Source organism: Erythrolamprus reginae, chromosome 8 (assembly GCF_031021105.1).
Source record: "Erythrolamprus reginae isolate rEryReg1 chromosome 8, rEryReg1.hap1, whole genome shotgun sequence".
NCBI lineage: Eukaryota > Metazoa > Chordata > Lepidosauria > Squamata > Dipsadidae > Erythrolamprus > Erythrolamprus reginae.
In genome coordinates, this window is record NC_091957.1 from 9,885,402 (window position 1) to 9,900,529 (window position 15,128).

The 15,128-nt window shown below is 44.8% G+C and overlaps 3 protein-coding genes across 4 annotated transcripts in view; 2 read left to right on the plus strand and 1 right to left on the minus strand.

The window, feature by feature from the left end:
• Nucleotides 1-15,120, minus strand: part of COL27A1 (collagen type XXVII alpha 1 chain) — a 187,400-nt gene extending 172,280 nt beyond the window's left edge. For both annotated transcript variants that reach the window (XM_070758773.1, XM_070758772.1), the window contains exon 1: nucleotides 14,491-15,120. In XM_070758773.1, coding sequence (XP_070614874.1) covers nucleotides 14,491-15,039 — 549 coding nt within the window. In that variant the 5' untranslated portion in view covers nucleotides 15,040-15,120. The remainder of the gene's footprint in view (nucleotides 1-14,490) is intronic.
• Nucleotides 1-15,128, plus strand: part of ST6GALNAC4 (ST6 N-acetylgalactosaminide alpha-2,6-sialyltransferase 4) — a 683,294-nt gene that overhangs the window by 413,124 nt on the left and 255,042 nt on the right. The window lies entirely within an intron of this gene.
• ST6GALNAC6 (ST6 N-acetylgalactosaminide alpha-2,6-sialyltransferase 6) overlaps nucleotides 1-15,128 on the plus strand; it is a 490,277-nt gene that overhangs the window by 198,016 nt on the left and 277,133 nt on the right. The gene's annotated exons all lie outside the window — the stretch shown is intronic.

Genomic DNA, 15,128 nt, shown 5'->3' on the forward strand with positions numbered 1-15,128 from the left:
TAATATTAAAAATAATGTAAAAACCCCCCCCAATTTAAGAAACCAATCATACCTACAGACATACCATGCATAAATTTTATAAGCCTAGGGGGAGGGAAAGTATCAATTTCCCCATGCCTGATGACAGAGGTGGGTTTTAAGGAGCTTACAAAAGGCAAGGAGGGTGGGGGCAACTCTGATATCTGGGGGGAGTTGGTTCCAGAGGGTCGGGGCCGCCACAGAGAAGGCTCTTCCCCTGGGTCCCGCCAAACAACATTGTTTAGTCGACGGGACCCGGAGAAAGCCAACTCTGTGGGACCTAACTGGTCGCTGGGATTATCTGCTCCGATGCCATGAAGGGCTTTATAGGTCATAACCAACACTTTGAATTGTGACCAGAAACTGATCGGCAACCAGTGCAGACTGCGGAGTGTTGGTGTGACATGGGCATATTTAGGAAGGCCTATGATAGCTCTCGCAGCTGCATTCTGCACGATCTGAAGTTTCCGAACACTTTTCAAAGGCAGCCCCATGTATTGAAAATTGAGCCAGTTCGGACCAGTTCAGGCAAATTGGTAGTAGCGACCTGTGGATGGGGTAGGCCTGCTCGAGTCAGCCTGCCTGCCTGCCTACCCTGGCACTATGCCATCCTAATCAGGCATATTTTGAAGCCGCATGCATGCGTGCAAACCCCGCGCAATGAGCTCACATTCGCAAAGTGGTAGGGAAAGTAAGGCACCAGCACAACTCCTTCTGTAATGTCTTCCTCACACCCCTGTCCTTGACCCCCCGAGTGTGCAAACAGCTGGAGATGCAATTCTCTGCATTGGTAGAACGCCAAATGGGAGTTTGGACAGTAAACAAAAAAAAATTCCTCTAAACGGGACCCCTCGATTGTATATATTGCTCTAATACCCGAAATCTCCCCCTCCCTTTGCTTTAAAATGCAGACGAGGAATACGTTGACCCCTTCAACATTTGCCCTGATGGAGAATAATCCATCCCTCAATGACGTGATCTCCCAGCTATTTTATGTGTACAGTTCGGGGAGCCGTTTTAAGGCTAGCTTTAAAAATTGACCCATCCAAAGGGGTTACGGATGCACGAGGTTAAATTCTTCAGATTTCAACTCTCCAGCTGCAGCCGGACGTCCAACTCCACTCTAGCCTTAATTATTCTTGGATTTTTTTTCCGCCTCTCTCTACTTTTTTGGCAGCCTGGGCCCAGAGAGAATAAACTAAGGTGTCTCTTGGAAGATTAATGACCAAGTAGCTCCTTGCTAAATGATGGTGTTTTTTCCTTGGTAAGAGAAGAGGCCATGTGAGAGATACCAGAAGACTTAAGAATGCTTGGAAGCTGAGTCGGACATCTCCGGAGAGAAACCAACAAGCATGAAAACTTTTTTTTAAAAAAATACCAAATAGAGAATCTTTCATTCTAAATCGGGTTGAAATTTTTCAAAGCCGGCAGGTGTGTGCGTAAAAGGCCAACATTTTACAAAACAGGCTTAGCTAAATCAGGACAGCTAATCCTCATTTTAACGATCAGCGTTGAGCCCTGACATTTCTGTGGCTAGGCGAGAGGGTCCCTTAAGTGAATGCTGGCGGAACGACTAAAAAGAATATTAAATAAAATGGTACATAAGGATCAAAATGGTTTTCTAACCTACTGGCAAATAAAACATAATACTAGAATTATATTAAATATATTGAGAGTACTATGAGGCTCACCCTTATAAACAACTTGCTTTAATTTGGGTCAACGCACAAAAAAGCTTTTGACGATTTAAACTGGCAATTTCTCAGCATACAATTGGATAAGATGGAATTCGGAGGAATATTCAACAAAGTGATTAGGACAACATACTCGAAGCCTGAGGGACCCCCTGCCAACACCAACTGCTACCCACCGGAGAGGTAGGAGGAAAACCACTGTAAAACGGTGCCCCCCACTCCCAATCCCCCCAGTCGGTGCAGAAAGATACCATGGTTGATGGTATCAAAGGTTCTGAGAGGTCCCGGGCCCACCAGAGATCATCCATAAGCATGACCAAAGCAGTTTTTGTGCTGCAGCCGGGCCCAAATATCAGCTTCATTTAAGGACCATTGGAACTGGAGTGCCACCACCTTCTCAACAACCTTCCCCAAAAAGGGGAGGTTGGAGACAGGACGACAGTTATTCAAAACAGCCGGGTCCAGGGAAGGCTTCTTGAGGACGAGGGAGCCAGAAAGGACCCCTCCCTCAAAGAAGCATTGACAACCTCCTGGACTCAGCTCCATGTCACCTCCTTGCTGGCCAAAACCAGCCAGGAGGAACATGGGTCCATTAAGCAGGTGGCGGAGCTCACAGCTCACATAGCAATGGCCACTATCTCAAGCGTCGCCAGGTTTAAATCCTCCCACACAACAGGACTAAGATGAGCCCCTGTCACCTCGACTGACTCATTGTCAATTGACACTGCATTCCAATCGGAGTCAAGGTCTGTCCGGATCTGAGTGATTTTGTCCGCAAAAAGCTCATTAAATTCCTCAGCATTCCCCTGCAGGGGTTCGTCAATACCCCCCCCTAAAATGACTAAGTTAAGGAGGGAGAGAGTCACCCTAAACAGGGCAGCTGGGCGCGATTCCGCTGATGTAATCAAGGCAGAATGATATGCACGTTTTGCCACCTTGAGCGCCACTCTATAAGTCTTCACGTAAGAACTTAGAAGTGTTCGGTCAGATTCAGATTTACTTTTTCTCCAAAGCTTCTCTAGACATCTCTTCTGGGGCTTCATCCCTGAGTTCCTCGATAAACCAAGATCTCTTGGGTATGCTGCCACAGAAAGGTCGCAAACGTGCAATCCGGGCTAGAGCCCCCGCTAAGCCGTACTGTTTCCCCCGAAAATAAGTCACCCCCCAAAAGTAAGACATAGGAGAGATTTCGTAGAATTGCCTAATATAAGTCACCCCCAAAAGTAAGACATGCGGCTGTGTGTTTGGATGCATTTTTGCTGCAGCAGGATACAGGATACAATTCATTGAAAAAATATAAGACATCCCCTGAAAATAAGACGTAGCACATCTTTGTGAGCAAAAATTAATATAAGACGCTGTCTTTTTTTCGGGGAAACACGGTATTCCAGGCTGTTACTAGGGACTCCGCCGAAATGTGTATAAGCGACTCCGGTAGAAATAGTGCACACGCATGCTGTCGAACGCATGTGTGTGCCCACACCCCTAATTTAAAGCCCCCACTCGCTCCACCCCCTGCGCGTGGATTTATTTATTTATTTATTTATTTATTACTTAGATTTGTATGCCGCCCCTCTCCGAAGACTCGGGGCGGCTCACAACATGTAAAAACAAATCATAAGCAATCAGGCAAATTTAAAATATTTAAATATTTTTTAAAAAACCCCATATGCTAACAGTCACACACACAGACATACCATGCATAAATTAAATGTGCCCAGGGGGAGATGTTTCAGTTCCCCCATGCCTGACGGCAAAGGTGGGTTTTAAGGAGTTTACAGAAGGCAGGAAGAGTAGGGGCAGTTCTAATCTCCGGGGGGAGTTGGTTCCAGAGGGCCGGGGCCGCCACAGAGAAGGCTCTTCCCCTGGGGCCCGCCAACCGACATTGTTTAGTTGACCTTCCCCACTCCCCCACTTCCCGACTTCCCCCCCAGTAGGCATAGAGAAGAGATGGACATTCACAAAGAGATCGTGTGTAGGATCAAAGACAACACTTAGTAGCACAGGGGATCGTGGTAGGTTTTTTTTTTAGTATGATTTTTATTTAGTCTGACTTATTGAGTGAATGTTTTAAAGTTAGATTTTTTTAAAGATTACTTTTATGTATATTAATTGGATTAATTGTACTATTGTGTCTTTGTATATGCTGTGAGCTGCCCCGAGTCCTCAGAGGGGGGCGGCACACAAATCCAATTAAATAGAAATAAAAATTAGAAATATTTGTCGCTCTCCCCAGGCTCCAGAGGCTTCCTTGGAGCTTGGGGAAGGCAGAAACGCTTCCCCTGCCATCCTGGAAGCCTTCTGGAGGTCAAAATCAACCTCCCAAGCCTCCATGAAATCGACCACCTCGAGCCTCTCAGCAAGCATATGCGTGCTAAACGTAGCTAAGGCAATGCCTCGCATGGTGGCAGATATGGCTCCGTGGGCCACCTGTGGCACACAAACCATATGCTCGCCATCACAGGTGTGAGGACTCCTGCTGAAACAGGGGGTTGGACTAAATAGAACACCTCCAAATTCCCTTCCAGCTCTATTCTGGCTAACCCTCGAAACGTCGCAATAGAGCATCACACACCAAGGCAACCAGACACAAGAACAGTCTTTTCCTAAAAGCCATCACTAAACAAATAATTTCCGCAACGTTGTCAAATTATTCACTTAGTCTGCACTACTATTTACTATTAGGTTTTTTTCTCTCATCATTCTTATTGCCAATTTCCTCCCATTTATGATTGTATGACTGTAATTTATTACTTGTATCCTGAAGATTTTTATTCATATTGATGGTTTCTTGATTGCTTGTTTGACCCCTATGACAATCATTAATTGTTGCACCCCCTGGTTCTTGACAAATGTATACTGTATTTTCTTTTGTGTACACTGAGAATAGACAAATTCCTTGTGTGTCCAATCGCACTTGGCCAATAAAGAATTCTATTCTATTCTATTCTATTCCATTCTTCCAGTCCACATTCTGTTCTGTTCTATTCTGTTCTATTCTATTCCATTCTTCCAGTCCACATTCTATTCTATTCTATTCTATTCCATTCTTCCAGTCCACATTCTGTTCTGTTCTATTCTATTCCATTCTTCCAGTCCACGTTCTATTCCATTCTATTCCATTCTTCCAGTCCACATTGTATTCTATTCTATTCTATTCTATTCCATTCCATTCTTCCAGTCCACATTCTATTCTATTCTATTCTATTCTGTTCTATTCTTCCAGTCCACATTCTATTCTATTCTATTCTGTTCTATTCTATTCCATTCTTCCAGTCCACATTCTATTCTATTCTATTCTGTTCTATTCCATTCTTCCAGTCCACATTCTATTCTATTCTATTCTGTTCTATTCTATTCCATTCTTCCAGTCCACATTCTATTCTATTCTATTCCATTCTTCCAGTCCATATTCTGTTCTGTTCTATTCTATTCTATTCTATTCCATTCTTCCAGTCCACATTCTATTCTATTCTATTCTATTCTGTTCTATTCCATTCTTCCAGTCCACATTCTATTCTATTCTATTCCATTCTTCCAGTCCATATTCTGTTCTGTTCTATTCTATTCTGTTCTATTCCATTCTTCCAGTCCACATTCTATTCTATTCTATTCTATTCTTCCAGTCCATATTCTGTTCTGTTCTATTCTATTCTGTTCTATTCCATTCTTCCAGTCCACATTCTATTCTATTCTATTCTATTCTGTTCTATTCTATTCCATTCTTCCAGTCAACGTTCTATTCCATTCTATTCCATTCTTCCAGTCCACATTGTATTCTATTCTATTCTATTCTATTCTATTCCATTCTTCCAGTCCATATTCTGTTCTATTCTATTCTGTTCTATTCTATTCCATTCTTCCAGTCCACATTCTATTCTATTCTATTCCATTCTTCCAGTCCATATTCTGTTCTGTTCTATTCTATTCTGTTCTATTCCATTCTTCCAGTCCACATTCTATTCTATTCTATTCTGTTCTATTCTATTCCATTCTTCCAGTCCACGTTCTATTCCATTCTATTCCATTCTTCCAGTCCACATTGTATTCTATTCTATTCTATTCTATTCTATTCTATTCCATTCTTCCAGTCCACATTGTATTCTATTCTATTCTGTTCTATTCCATTCTTCCAGTCCACATTCTATTCTATTGTTCTGTTCTGTTCTATTCCATTCTTCCAGTCCACATTCTATTCTATTCCATTCCTGACGGTTTGAATCCTGCTGTCAGCTCTAAGTGCCCACACAAAGACGTTTTATTTGTCTCATCGTTCCAGCTGCTCTATTTCCTTAAACGCTTGGACTCCAATTGGGTCAAAGAATCAGTTCTTCTGTTTTGTTGGACGCCTCAACAATGGCCCACGCTTGCTGACTATAGTGGTGACAAGCAGCCAAGGCTACAAATACGCCTCCTGCGAATTGCAGGAATTTAAAGCCGTTGTGCTGGGCTTGGAACAAGCAACGGACCCATAAATGTTTGCTTTGCAGCCAATGACTCCGTGTTCCTATTTTTTTTGAGCGAGAATATAATTAACTGCCAGTGATGGACCAGCCATTAAAAAAACCCAGACCCTTCGGCGTTGAGCTTGAAACCCAGAAGAATAATTTATTTTATTTATTAATTAGATTTGTATGCCGCCCGTCTCCAAGGGCTCGGGGTGACTTACAGCATATAATATGAAACAATGAAATACAAAGGCAAACATAATTAATTAAAACTTAAAATCCCACTGTAATAGAATAGAATAGAATAGAAAGAATGGGTTGGAATGGAATGGAATGGAATAGAATAGAATAGAATAGAAAGAATGGGTTGGAATGGGTTGGAATGGAATAGAATAGAATGGAATAGAATAGAAAGAATGGGTTGGAATGGAATGGAATAGAATAGAAAGAATGGGTTGGAATGGAATGGAATGGAATGGAATGGAATAGAATAGAATAGAATAGAATTCTTTATTGGCCAAGTGTGATTGGACACACAAGAAATTTGTCCTGGTGCATATGCTCTCAGTGTACATAAAATAAAAAGATACATTTGTCAAGAATCATGTGGTACAACACTTAATGATTGTCATAGGGGTCAAATAAGCAATGAAGAAACAATCAATATTAAAAATCAATCATACTGATTCAGATCTCAACCATACATCACATTCATTGGCCGGGGGGGCCAAGACCTAATTGCCCCAAGCCTGGAGACATAAGTAAGTCTTAAGACTCTTGGGAAAGGCGAGGAGGGTGGGAGCAGTGCGAATCTCTGAGGGGAGCTGATTCCAGAGGGCTGGGGCCCCCACAGAGAAGGCTCTCCCCCTTGGACCCGCCAAGCGACATTGTCTAGTTCAGTGATTTTCAACCTTTTTTGAGCCGCGGCACATTTTTTACATTTATGAAACCCTGGGGCACATTGAGTGGGGCGGGGGGGGGGGGCTAAAGAAAGTTTGGACAAAAAATTCTCTCTCTCTCTTCCTCCCTTTCGCTCTATTTCTCTCTCCCTCTTTCTCTCCCTTCCTTCCTCTTTCTTTCTCTCTCTCCATCCCTCTTTCTTTCTCTTCCTTCCTTCCTCTTTTTTGCTCTCTTTCTCTCTCTCTCCTTCCCTCACTCTCTTTCTCTCTCTCTCTTGCTTTCTTTCTCTCTTGCTTTCTTTCTCTTGTTCTTTCTCTCTCTTGCTTTCTTTCTCTCTCTCTTGTTCTCTTTCTCTCGCTCGCTCTTTCTCTCTTGCTTTCTTTCTCTTTCTCTCTCTCTTCCTTTCTCTCTCTCTCTCTGAGCTTCGCGGCACACCTGACCATGTCTCACGGCACACTAGTGTGCCACGGCACACTAGTGTGCCGTGGCACACTGGTTGAAAAACACTGGTCTAGTTGACGGGACCTGGAGAAGGACGACTCTGTGGATGCTTAAGAGAAGATGGTGGGGAACTTCTCTTCTATATATTAGCTTTGGATCCAACGGATTAGTTTAGAAGAGACAGCTGAAGAAGGAAATTGTGATCGCTTTTAAGAGGGGCCACAATTGGAGCGCGTGTTCTAAAAACCCCAACGTAGGCTGCCAGAAGTAGTTAAGCGACAAGACGCAGCAGCAGCGGCCAAAGAGGAAGTAAACTGCGGCTCTCAGCAACATCTGGAAGGTCAAAGGCTCAAGAGCGAAATCCCTTTTGATTTAGTTGGCTTTTTTCCCCTTTCTTTTTTTCCCCCCACCCCCTTCTCAAACCAGTCTTCCCTTCCTCCTGCTTTCAAAATGAGCATTGTGCAGAACCGTGGAGGAAGGCGGCCGTTGTCACTTCAACCGAAAGAAAAGCGTTCTCTTCGACGATGATGTCAAACTTTTCAGTACCACCGATAACACAGCTACTCTCCAAAAGGACCTTGACTTTGTGTCTGAATGGTCAAACATCTGGCAAGTCCAAATCTCAAACAAAAAAATGCTCTGTCCTGCACGTTGGCAAAAAGAATCAGAACACCAAATTTATTTATTTATTGGATTTGTATGCCGCCCCTCTCCGGAGACTCAGGGCGGCTAACAGCAACAATAAAGCAGTGTACAATAGTAGTCTGATGTTAGAAACCATTAAAAACCCATTAATATAAAAAACCAACCATACATACATACATACCATGCATAGAATTGTAAAGGCCTAGGGGGAAGAAGGTCTCAATTCCCCCCATGCCTGACGGCAGAGGTGGGTTTTAAGCAGCTTACAAAAGGCAAGGAGGGTGGGGGGCAATTCTAATCTTTGGGGGGAGTTGGTTCCAGAGGGCCGGGGCCACCACAGAGAAGGCTCTTCCTCTGGGTCCCGCCAAGCGACATTCTTTAGTTGACGGGACCCAGAGAAGATCCACTCTGTGCAAATGCAAGCAAAATAAACAAGACCTTGCAGACAATCCTCATTCCGTTGAAGACCTTGGAATACTCCTATCACTTAAGCACCAAAGCCCACTGCAACACCATCACCAAAAAGGCTTCAACAGTTGTTAACCTAATCCTACGTACCTTCTTCTCCGGTAATCGCACACTACTAACCAGAGCATACAAAACTTTCACCAGACCAATCCTTGAATACAGCTCATCTGTCTGGAACCACATTTCGGACACAAACACCCTAGAAAATGTCCAGAGATACTTTACTAGAAGAGCCCTCCACTCCTCCACTCGTAACAGAATACCCTACGCACCTAGACTGACAATCCTAGGTTTAGAAAGCTTAGAACTACGTCACCTCAAACACAACCTAAGCATAGCCCATAAAATCATCTGCTGCAATGTCCTTCCTGTCAACGACTACTTCAGCTTCAACCACAACAACACACGAGCGCACAACAGATACAAACTTAAAGTAAACCGCTCTAAACCCGACAGCAGAAAATACGATGTTACTAACCAAGTGGTTGATGCATGGAACTCACTACCTGACTCTGTAGTATCATCACCTAACCCCCAAAACTTTACCCTTAAATTATCCAGTGTTGACCTCTCCCGATTCCTAAGAGGTCAGTAAGAGCCGTGCATAAGTGCACCAGAGTGCCTTCCGTCCCCTGTCCTAATGTTTCTCTTTTACTAGCATCATGTATATAAATATTATATCTTTGTATACCACCTGTTCTGTCGGGCTCCCTGGTAGACTCCTCCCAAAAATTCACAGGTACAAATTTCAGACACACACACGTTTGAAAATTCAAAACAATGTTCTTTATAATGAAAATTCACTTAAACCAAGCCCTCTTTTGGTATAGCAAAGAGCACTCGTCTCCAAACAAACTGGTTTGTACTATTTGTACAAGTCCCTTATCAGTTCTGTGATACTTAGCTTGCAGCTGTGAGGCAATTCACAGTCCTTCTTCTTTCACAAAGTGACACACACTTTGCTCTGGTTTAGTTTCAAAGCGGGGGGAAATCAGCACACAAAAGGTCCAAGTCAGTAAAGCAGTCACGAAACACAAGGATCAGATAATCCTCCACAATGGCCAAACCCACAGGCTGCTATTTATAGAAGCCTCACTAATTACCACAGCCCCACCCAACCACGGGTGGCCCCATTTTCTTTGATAATAATCTCTCAGTTGTTGTTGCCTATGCATCGCTCTCCGCACGCGTGGCTGTATCATTAACTCTTGTTCCGAATCCAAGGAGGAGCTAGATAATTGATCTCCTTCTGAGCTGTCTGCCCCACTCTCCTCCTCCCTGTCACTCATGTCTTCTTGGTCAGAGGAGCCTTCATCAGCAGATTCCACCGGGGGCAAAACAGGCCTGCAGCATATGGATGTCTCCCCCACATATACAGTCCTTGGGGCAGGAGTTGGGCCAGAGCTAACCACAACACCACCAATATGTATGTGACAAAACAAATAATAAAAAATTGAGACGCGCACAAGAGTGGGATTGGGAAAGACTCCTGACATGTTTGCAAAAAAGAGTGTGGAGGCCTCGATTCCAGAGCTCTTAGTCAGCCAGGGAGCAAGTCATTACCAGTGTTTCCATCCCGAAAAAAGAAAAAAAAAACCTCCTTCTTGTCTGGCTGAATAAGCGTTAGGCAGTTCAGATTCTCTGGAGAACTCCGTCCTGCACTCCGTCAAACAAAGCCGCTACAGAAAAAGAGTCTTCCTGGTTAGTCATCTCGCAGAGGTCAAAAGTAGATGACTCCCAAGGCGATCCTAAGCTTGCCTTCACCGCCGAGTTCCCTTCCTAGCCAAGAGGTCGACAGCTACAGGGAGAAAGGCTGGCTAAGCTGACACACGAGATGTTTCACAGGCTGGACTCAAATCAGCATCATTCCTATCCAACCCCCCCCCCCCCAATCATGACTCATACGTCAAGGGTCAGGCATTCCTCCCCCTTCCCCCCAACACCACCGGCAATCCCGCTTTGTCTACAGGGAGCCAAACCAACCTTCACAAATCAATGGAGACGGTCTCCAAATTGATTCACTTGGTTCATGTTGGGTTGCAAGAGTCTGAAAGCGATGGGTCTATGGAGATTCTCAGTCATCCAGGTCTTGGTTGTCCTAAAGGGGCTTTTTTCAAGAGGCAATTGGACTTTTGTATTGATTGATTGATTGACTGATTGACTGATTGACTGATGGACTGATGGACTGATGGACTGATGGACTGATGGACTGATGGACTGATGGACTGATGGACGGATTGACTGATGGACGGATTGACTGATCGATTGACTGACTGATTGACTGATTGACTGATTGGTTGGCTGGCTGGCTGGCTGGCTGGCTGGCTGGCTGGCTGGCTGGCTGGCTGGCTGGCTGCTGGCTGGCTGGCTGGCTGGCTGGCTGGCTGGCTGGCTGGCTGGCTGGCTGGCTGGCTGGCTGGTTGGTTGGTTGGTTGGTTGATTGGTTGATTGGTTGATTGGTTGATTGATTCGTTCATTCGTTCGTTCATTCATTCGTTCATTCATTCATTCGACTTCTCTGCCGCCCCAATCCTGAAGGACTCAGGTTGGCTTACAAAATAATAATACAAATACAAAAGATACAAAGCAATAAGAGAGATCGAATATAATATCTAAAACTAACCCCATGGTAAAACCCATTACAGTGGTACCTCTATTTAAGAACTTTTCTAGATAAGAACCTGATGTTCAAGATTTTTTTTGCCTCTTCTTAAGAACCATTTTCTACTTAAGAACCCAGTAGGATGGGAGCAATACGGACATCAGGGGAGAGTTGGTTCCATAGAGCCTGGGCATACACACCATTCGTACAATTTGGCCATGAAGGATGTACAATTCATGGCCTGCCCAGGAGCCAGGTCTTCATAGCCTTAAGGAAGGCCAGTAGGATGGGAGCAATACGGACATCAGGGGAGAGTTGGTTCCATAGAGCCTGGGCAGCCACAGAGAAGGCCCTCCCCCACGGTCCCGCCAATCTACATTGCTTTGTCAACGGGACCTGGAGGAAGCCAACTCTGTGTGCTTTTATTGATCTCTGGGAGGTATGTGGCAAGAGGCGGTCCTGTAGATCAGTGTTTTTCAACCAGTGTGCCGCGGCACACTAGTGTGCCGTGAGACATGGTCAGGTGTGCCGCGAAGCTCAGAGAGAGAGAGAAAGGAAGAGAGAGAGAAAGAGAAAGAAAGCAAGAGAGAAAGAGCGAGCGAGAGAAAGAGAACAAGAGAGAGAGAAAGAAAGCAAGAGAGAGAAAGAACAAGAGAAAGAAAGCAAGAGAGAAAGAAAGCAAAGAGAGAGAGAGAAAGAGAGTGAGGGAAGGAGAGAGAGAGAAAGAGAGCAAAAAAGAGGAAGGAAGGAAGAGAAAGAAAGAGGGATGGAGAGAGAGAAAGAAAGAGGAAGGAAGGGAGAGAAAGAGGGAGAGAGAAATAGAGCGAAAGGGAGGAAGAGAGAGAGAGAATTTTTTGTCCAAACTTTCTTTAGCCCCCACCCCCACCCCACTCAATGTGCCCCAGGGTTTCATAAATGTAAAAAATGTGCCGCGGCTCAAAAAAGGTTGAAAATCACTGCTGTAGATAGTCTGGCCCTGAGCCATGTAGGGATTTATAGGTAATAACCAACACCTTGCATTGTGCCTGGAGACTAAAAGGAACCCAGTGCAACTCAGCTCTCACGGCTGCATTCTGGACTATGTAGAGCGTGTTGCAACAATCGAGCAGTATTGCATCTTTCAGGGTTCACTTCACATCTGAGAAGCTCCTTCGGAACTTGAAGAAGCTCCTGAAGAAACCGAAGAAGCTTCTCGGGTGAAAAGCGAAACGTCTTCCAAGAAAAACTCCCAAAGAAAGTTCAGTCGACCCTTGAAAAAAAGCACCTTTGGGACAATCATGACTTAGATGAGCTGAGATGGCGCAGTGGTTAGAGTGCAGCACTGCAAGCTACTTCAGCTAACTGCTCGCTGTAGTTCAGCAGTTCAAATCTCACCACTGGTTCAAGGATGACTCAGCCTTCCATCCTTCCGAGGTGGGTCAAATGAGGACCCTGATTGTTGGGGGCAAGAGGCTGATTCTGTAAACCGCTTAGAGAGGGCTGGAAAAGCACTACGAAGCGGTATATGTATAAATGCTATTGCTATCTTCCTTCCTTCCTTCCTTCCTTCCATCCTTCCAGGTTGAGTCAAATGAGGACCCTGATTGTTGGGGGTGATATGCTGATTCTGTAAACTGCTTAGAGAGGACTGTTAAAGCACTATGAAGTGAGATATAAGTGCTATTGCTATCTTCCTTCCTTCCTTCCTCCTTTCCTTCCTTCCTTCCTTCCTTCCTTCTATCCTTCCAGGTTGAGTCAAATGAGGACCCCGATTGTTGGGGGTGATATGCTGATTCTGTAAACTGCTTAGAGAGGACTGTTAAAGCACTATGAAGTGAGATATAAGTGCTATTGCTATCTTCCTTCCTTCCTTCCTTCCTTCCTCCTTTCCTTCCTTCCTTCCTTCCTTCTATCCTTCCAGGTTGAGTCAAATGAGGACCCCGATTGTTGGGGGTGATATGCTGATTCTGTAAACAGCTTACAGAGGGATGTAAAAGCACTATGAAGTGGGATATAAGTCTAAGTGCTATTGCTATATTCCTTCCTTCCTTCCTTTCTTCCTTCCTCCCTTCCTTCCTCCCTTCCTTCCTTCCAGGGTGGGTCAAATGAGGACCCCAATTGTTGAGGGTGATATGCTGATTCTGTAAACCACTTAGAGAGGGCTGTAAAAGCACTACAAAGCGGTATATAAGTCTAAATGCTATTGCTATGACTGAGAATCCCCATAGACATTTAGCTAGGCCAGAGCTGAAGAAGTTTCTAAGATGATGATGATGATTATGATGATGATAATGATGATGATTATGATGATGATGATGATGATGATAATAATAATAATAATAATAATAATACGCAGTCCTAGGTGCTTGTGAAGCACCCGACTGGTGATGAAATACGAAATCCAGCATAGTGATCTCGTTTGCTGTCGTTGTATTGACATCATAATAATAATTTATTAGATTGGTATGCCACCCCTCTCCAAACACTCGAAGAAGTGAAACGTCTTTCAAAGAAAAACCAAGAAAGTCCAGTCACCTCTTGAAAAAAGCACCCTTGGGACAACCAGGACTGAGGATTGAGAATCTTGAGAGACAAAGGATAGGACAAATGACCAATCCACCTTGGAGGGAATGACAAGCTTTGAACAATCAAAACAAGGAGCAATAGTTGGAAGCTGTCCAAGGAGAGATTCAACCTGGAAATAAGGAGGAACTTTCGGACGGTGAGAGCCATCAACCGGTGGAACGGAAGTTGCCTGCAGAGATGGTGAACGCTCCAACACTGGAGACTTTCAAGAAAAGACGGCACAGCAACCAGAGATGGGTTCCTCTGACCTGCCTACCAGGGCGTTGCATACATATCATGATGATTTGGCAAGCACACACTCGCTACACTCATGCCCGTGCACGCTCACGCCCACTTCCACGCATGCACAGGAATAAAAAAAGCACCGAAATCTCACGAGGGGATGCGAATATGGATGCAATTTTGGGCAATTTTTTACTGCCACGCATGCGCAGAAGCAAAAAAAATTGCTCAAATCACACACACGCGAGCATCACCTTGTGAGATTTTGCTTCTGTGCATGCGCAGGAAGCAAAATAAAGGGTAAAATTCAAATAAAAATATTGGGCGCCCTGCGACGGACCGGCGAAAACAGTACCAGAGACATTGCGTGCAAATTGCATAGTCCACGGGGCGCTACTGGAACAGAGCTTCAGAGCGCATTGGTACCAGCCCACCACTGCCAGCAACCTACTAGGACGAGCAATAATAGAAAGAAGATGACACTTACCTGGGTTCCTGGATCTCCTTTCCACCCAGGAAGGCCGACAATGAATGGAAATAAGGTGGGACCCACAGGGTTGAAGTCCTGAAAGCCGTCGACAGCAGCCAGAGTGATGTAATCTGAGTTTTGTCCATGTGTTTCATCAACCGGATAAGGACTTCCAAGGGCCGGCTTGGTGTAGAAGACAGTAGCCACGGTAGGACTGGATTTCTTCATTGCCGGCTGCATCATGGCCTCCTTTGGTGGAGGGCCGCCAGTGACTTTTTCCAACTTGTGCTTTGCGGTGGTCGGAGAATGGCTACTAGATGGGTTCCTTCTGCTCTTCATCATCGGCTTTGTGGTACTTGGCATGCGAGAGGACCTGATGGTTGGTCCTTGGCTATTCGGTGGCTTTTTGGATAACTTCTTATCTTGAACAATGCCAAAGTTCACAGTTGAGTTTGGAAAACCCAGAACATCCAGATGGGATGGCCAAAAATGTTCCTCCACGGTGGAAGACCCACCTAAGACTCTGGTGGTGGTCCGGTGAGCTGTTTTGTAAGTCGGATGGGCCATGGGGGCATTCCGTTGGAGGTTATGGGTGGGTTGTGACAGTTCTGTGATTGTCCGAGAGGAGGACAATGCCACAGTGGACCTCACCTTTC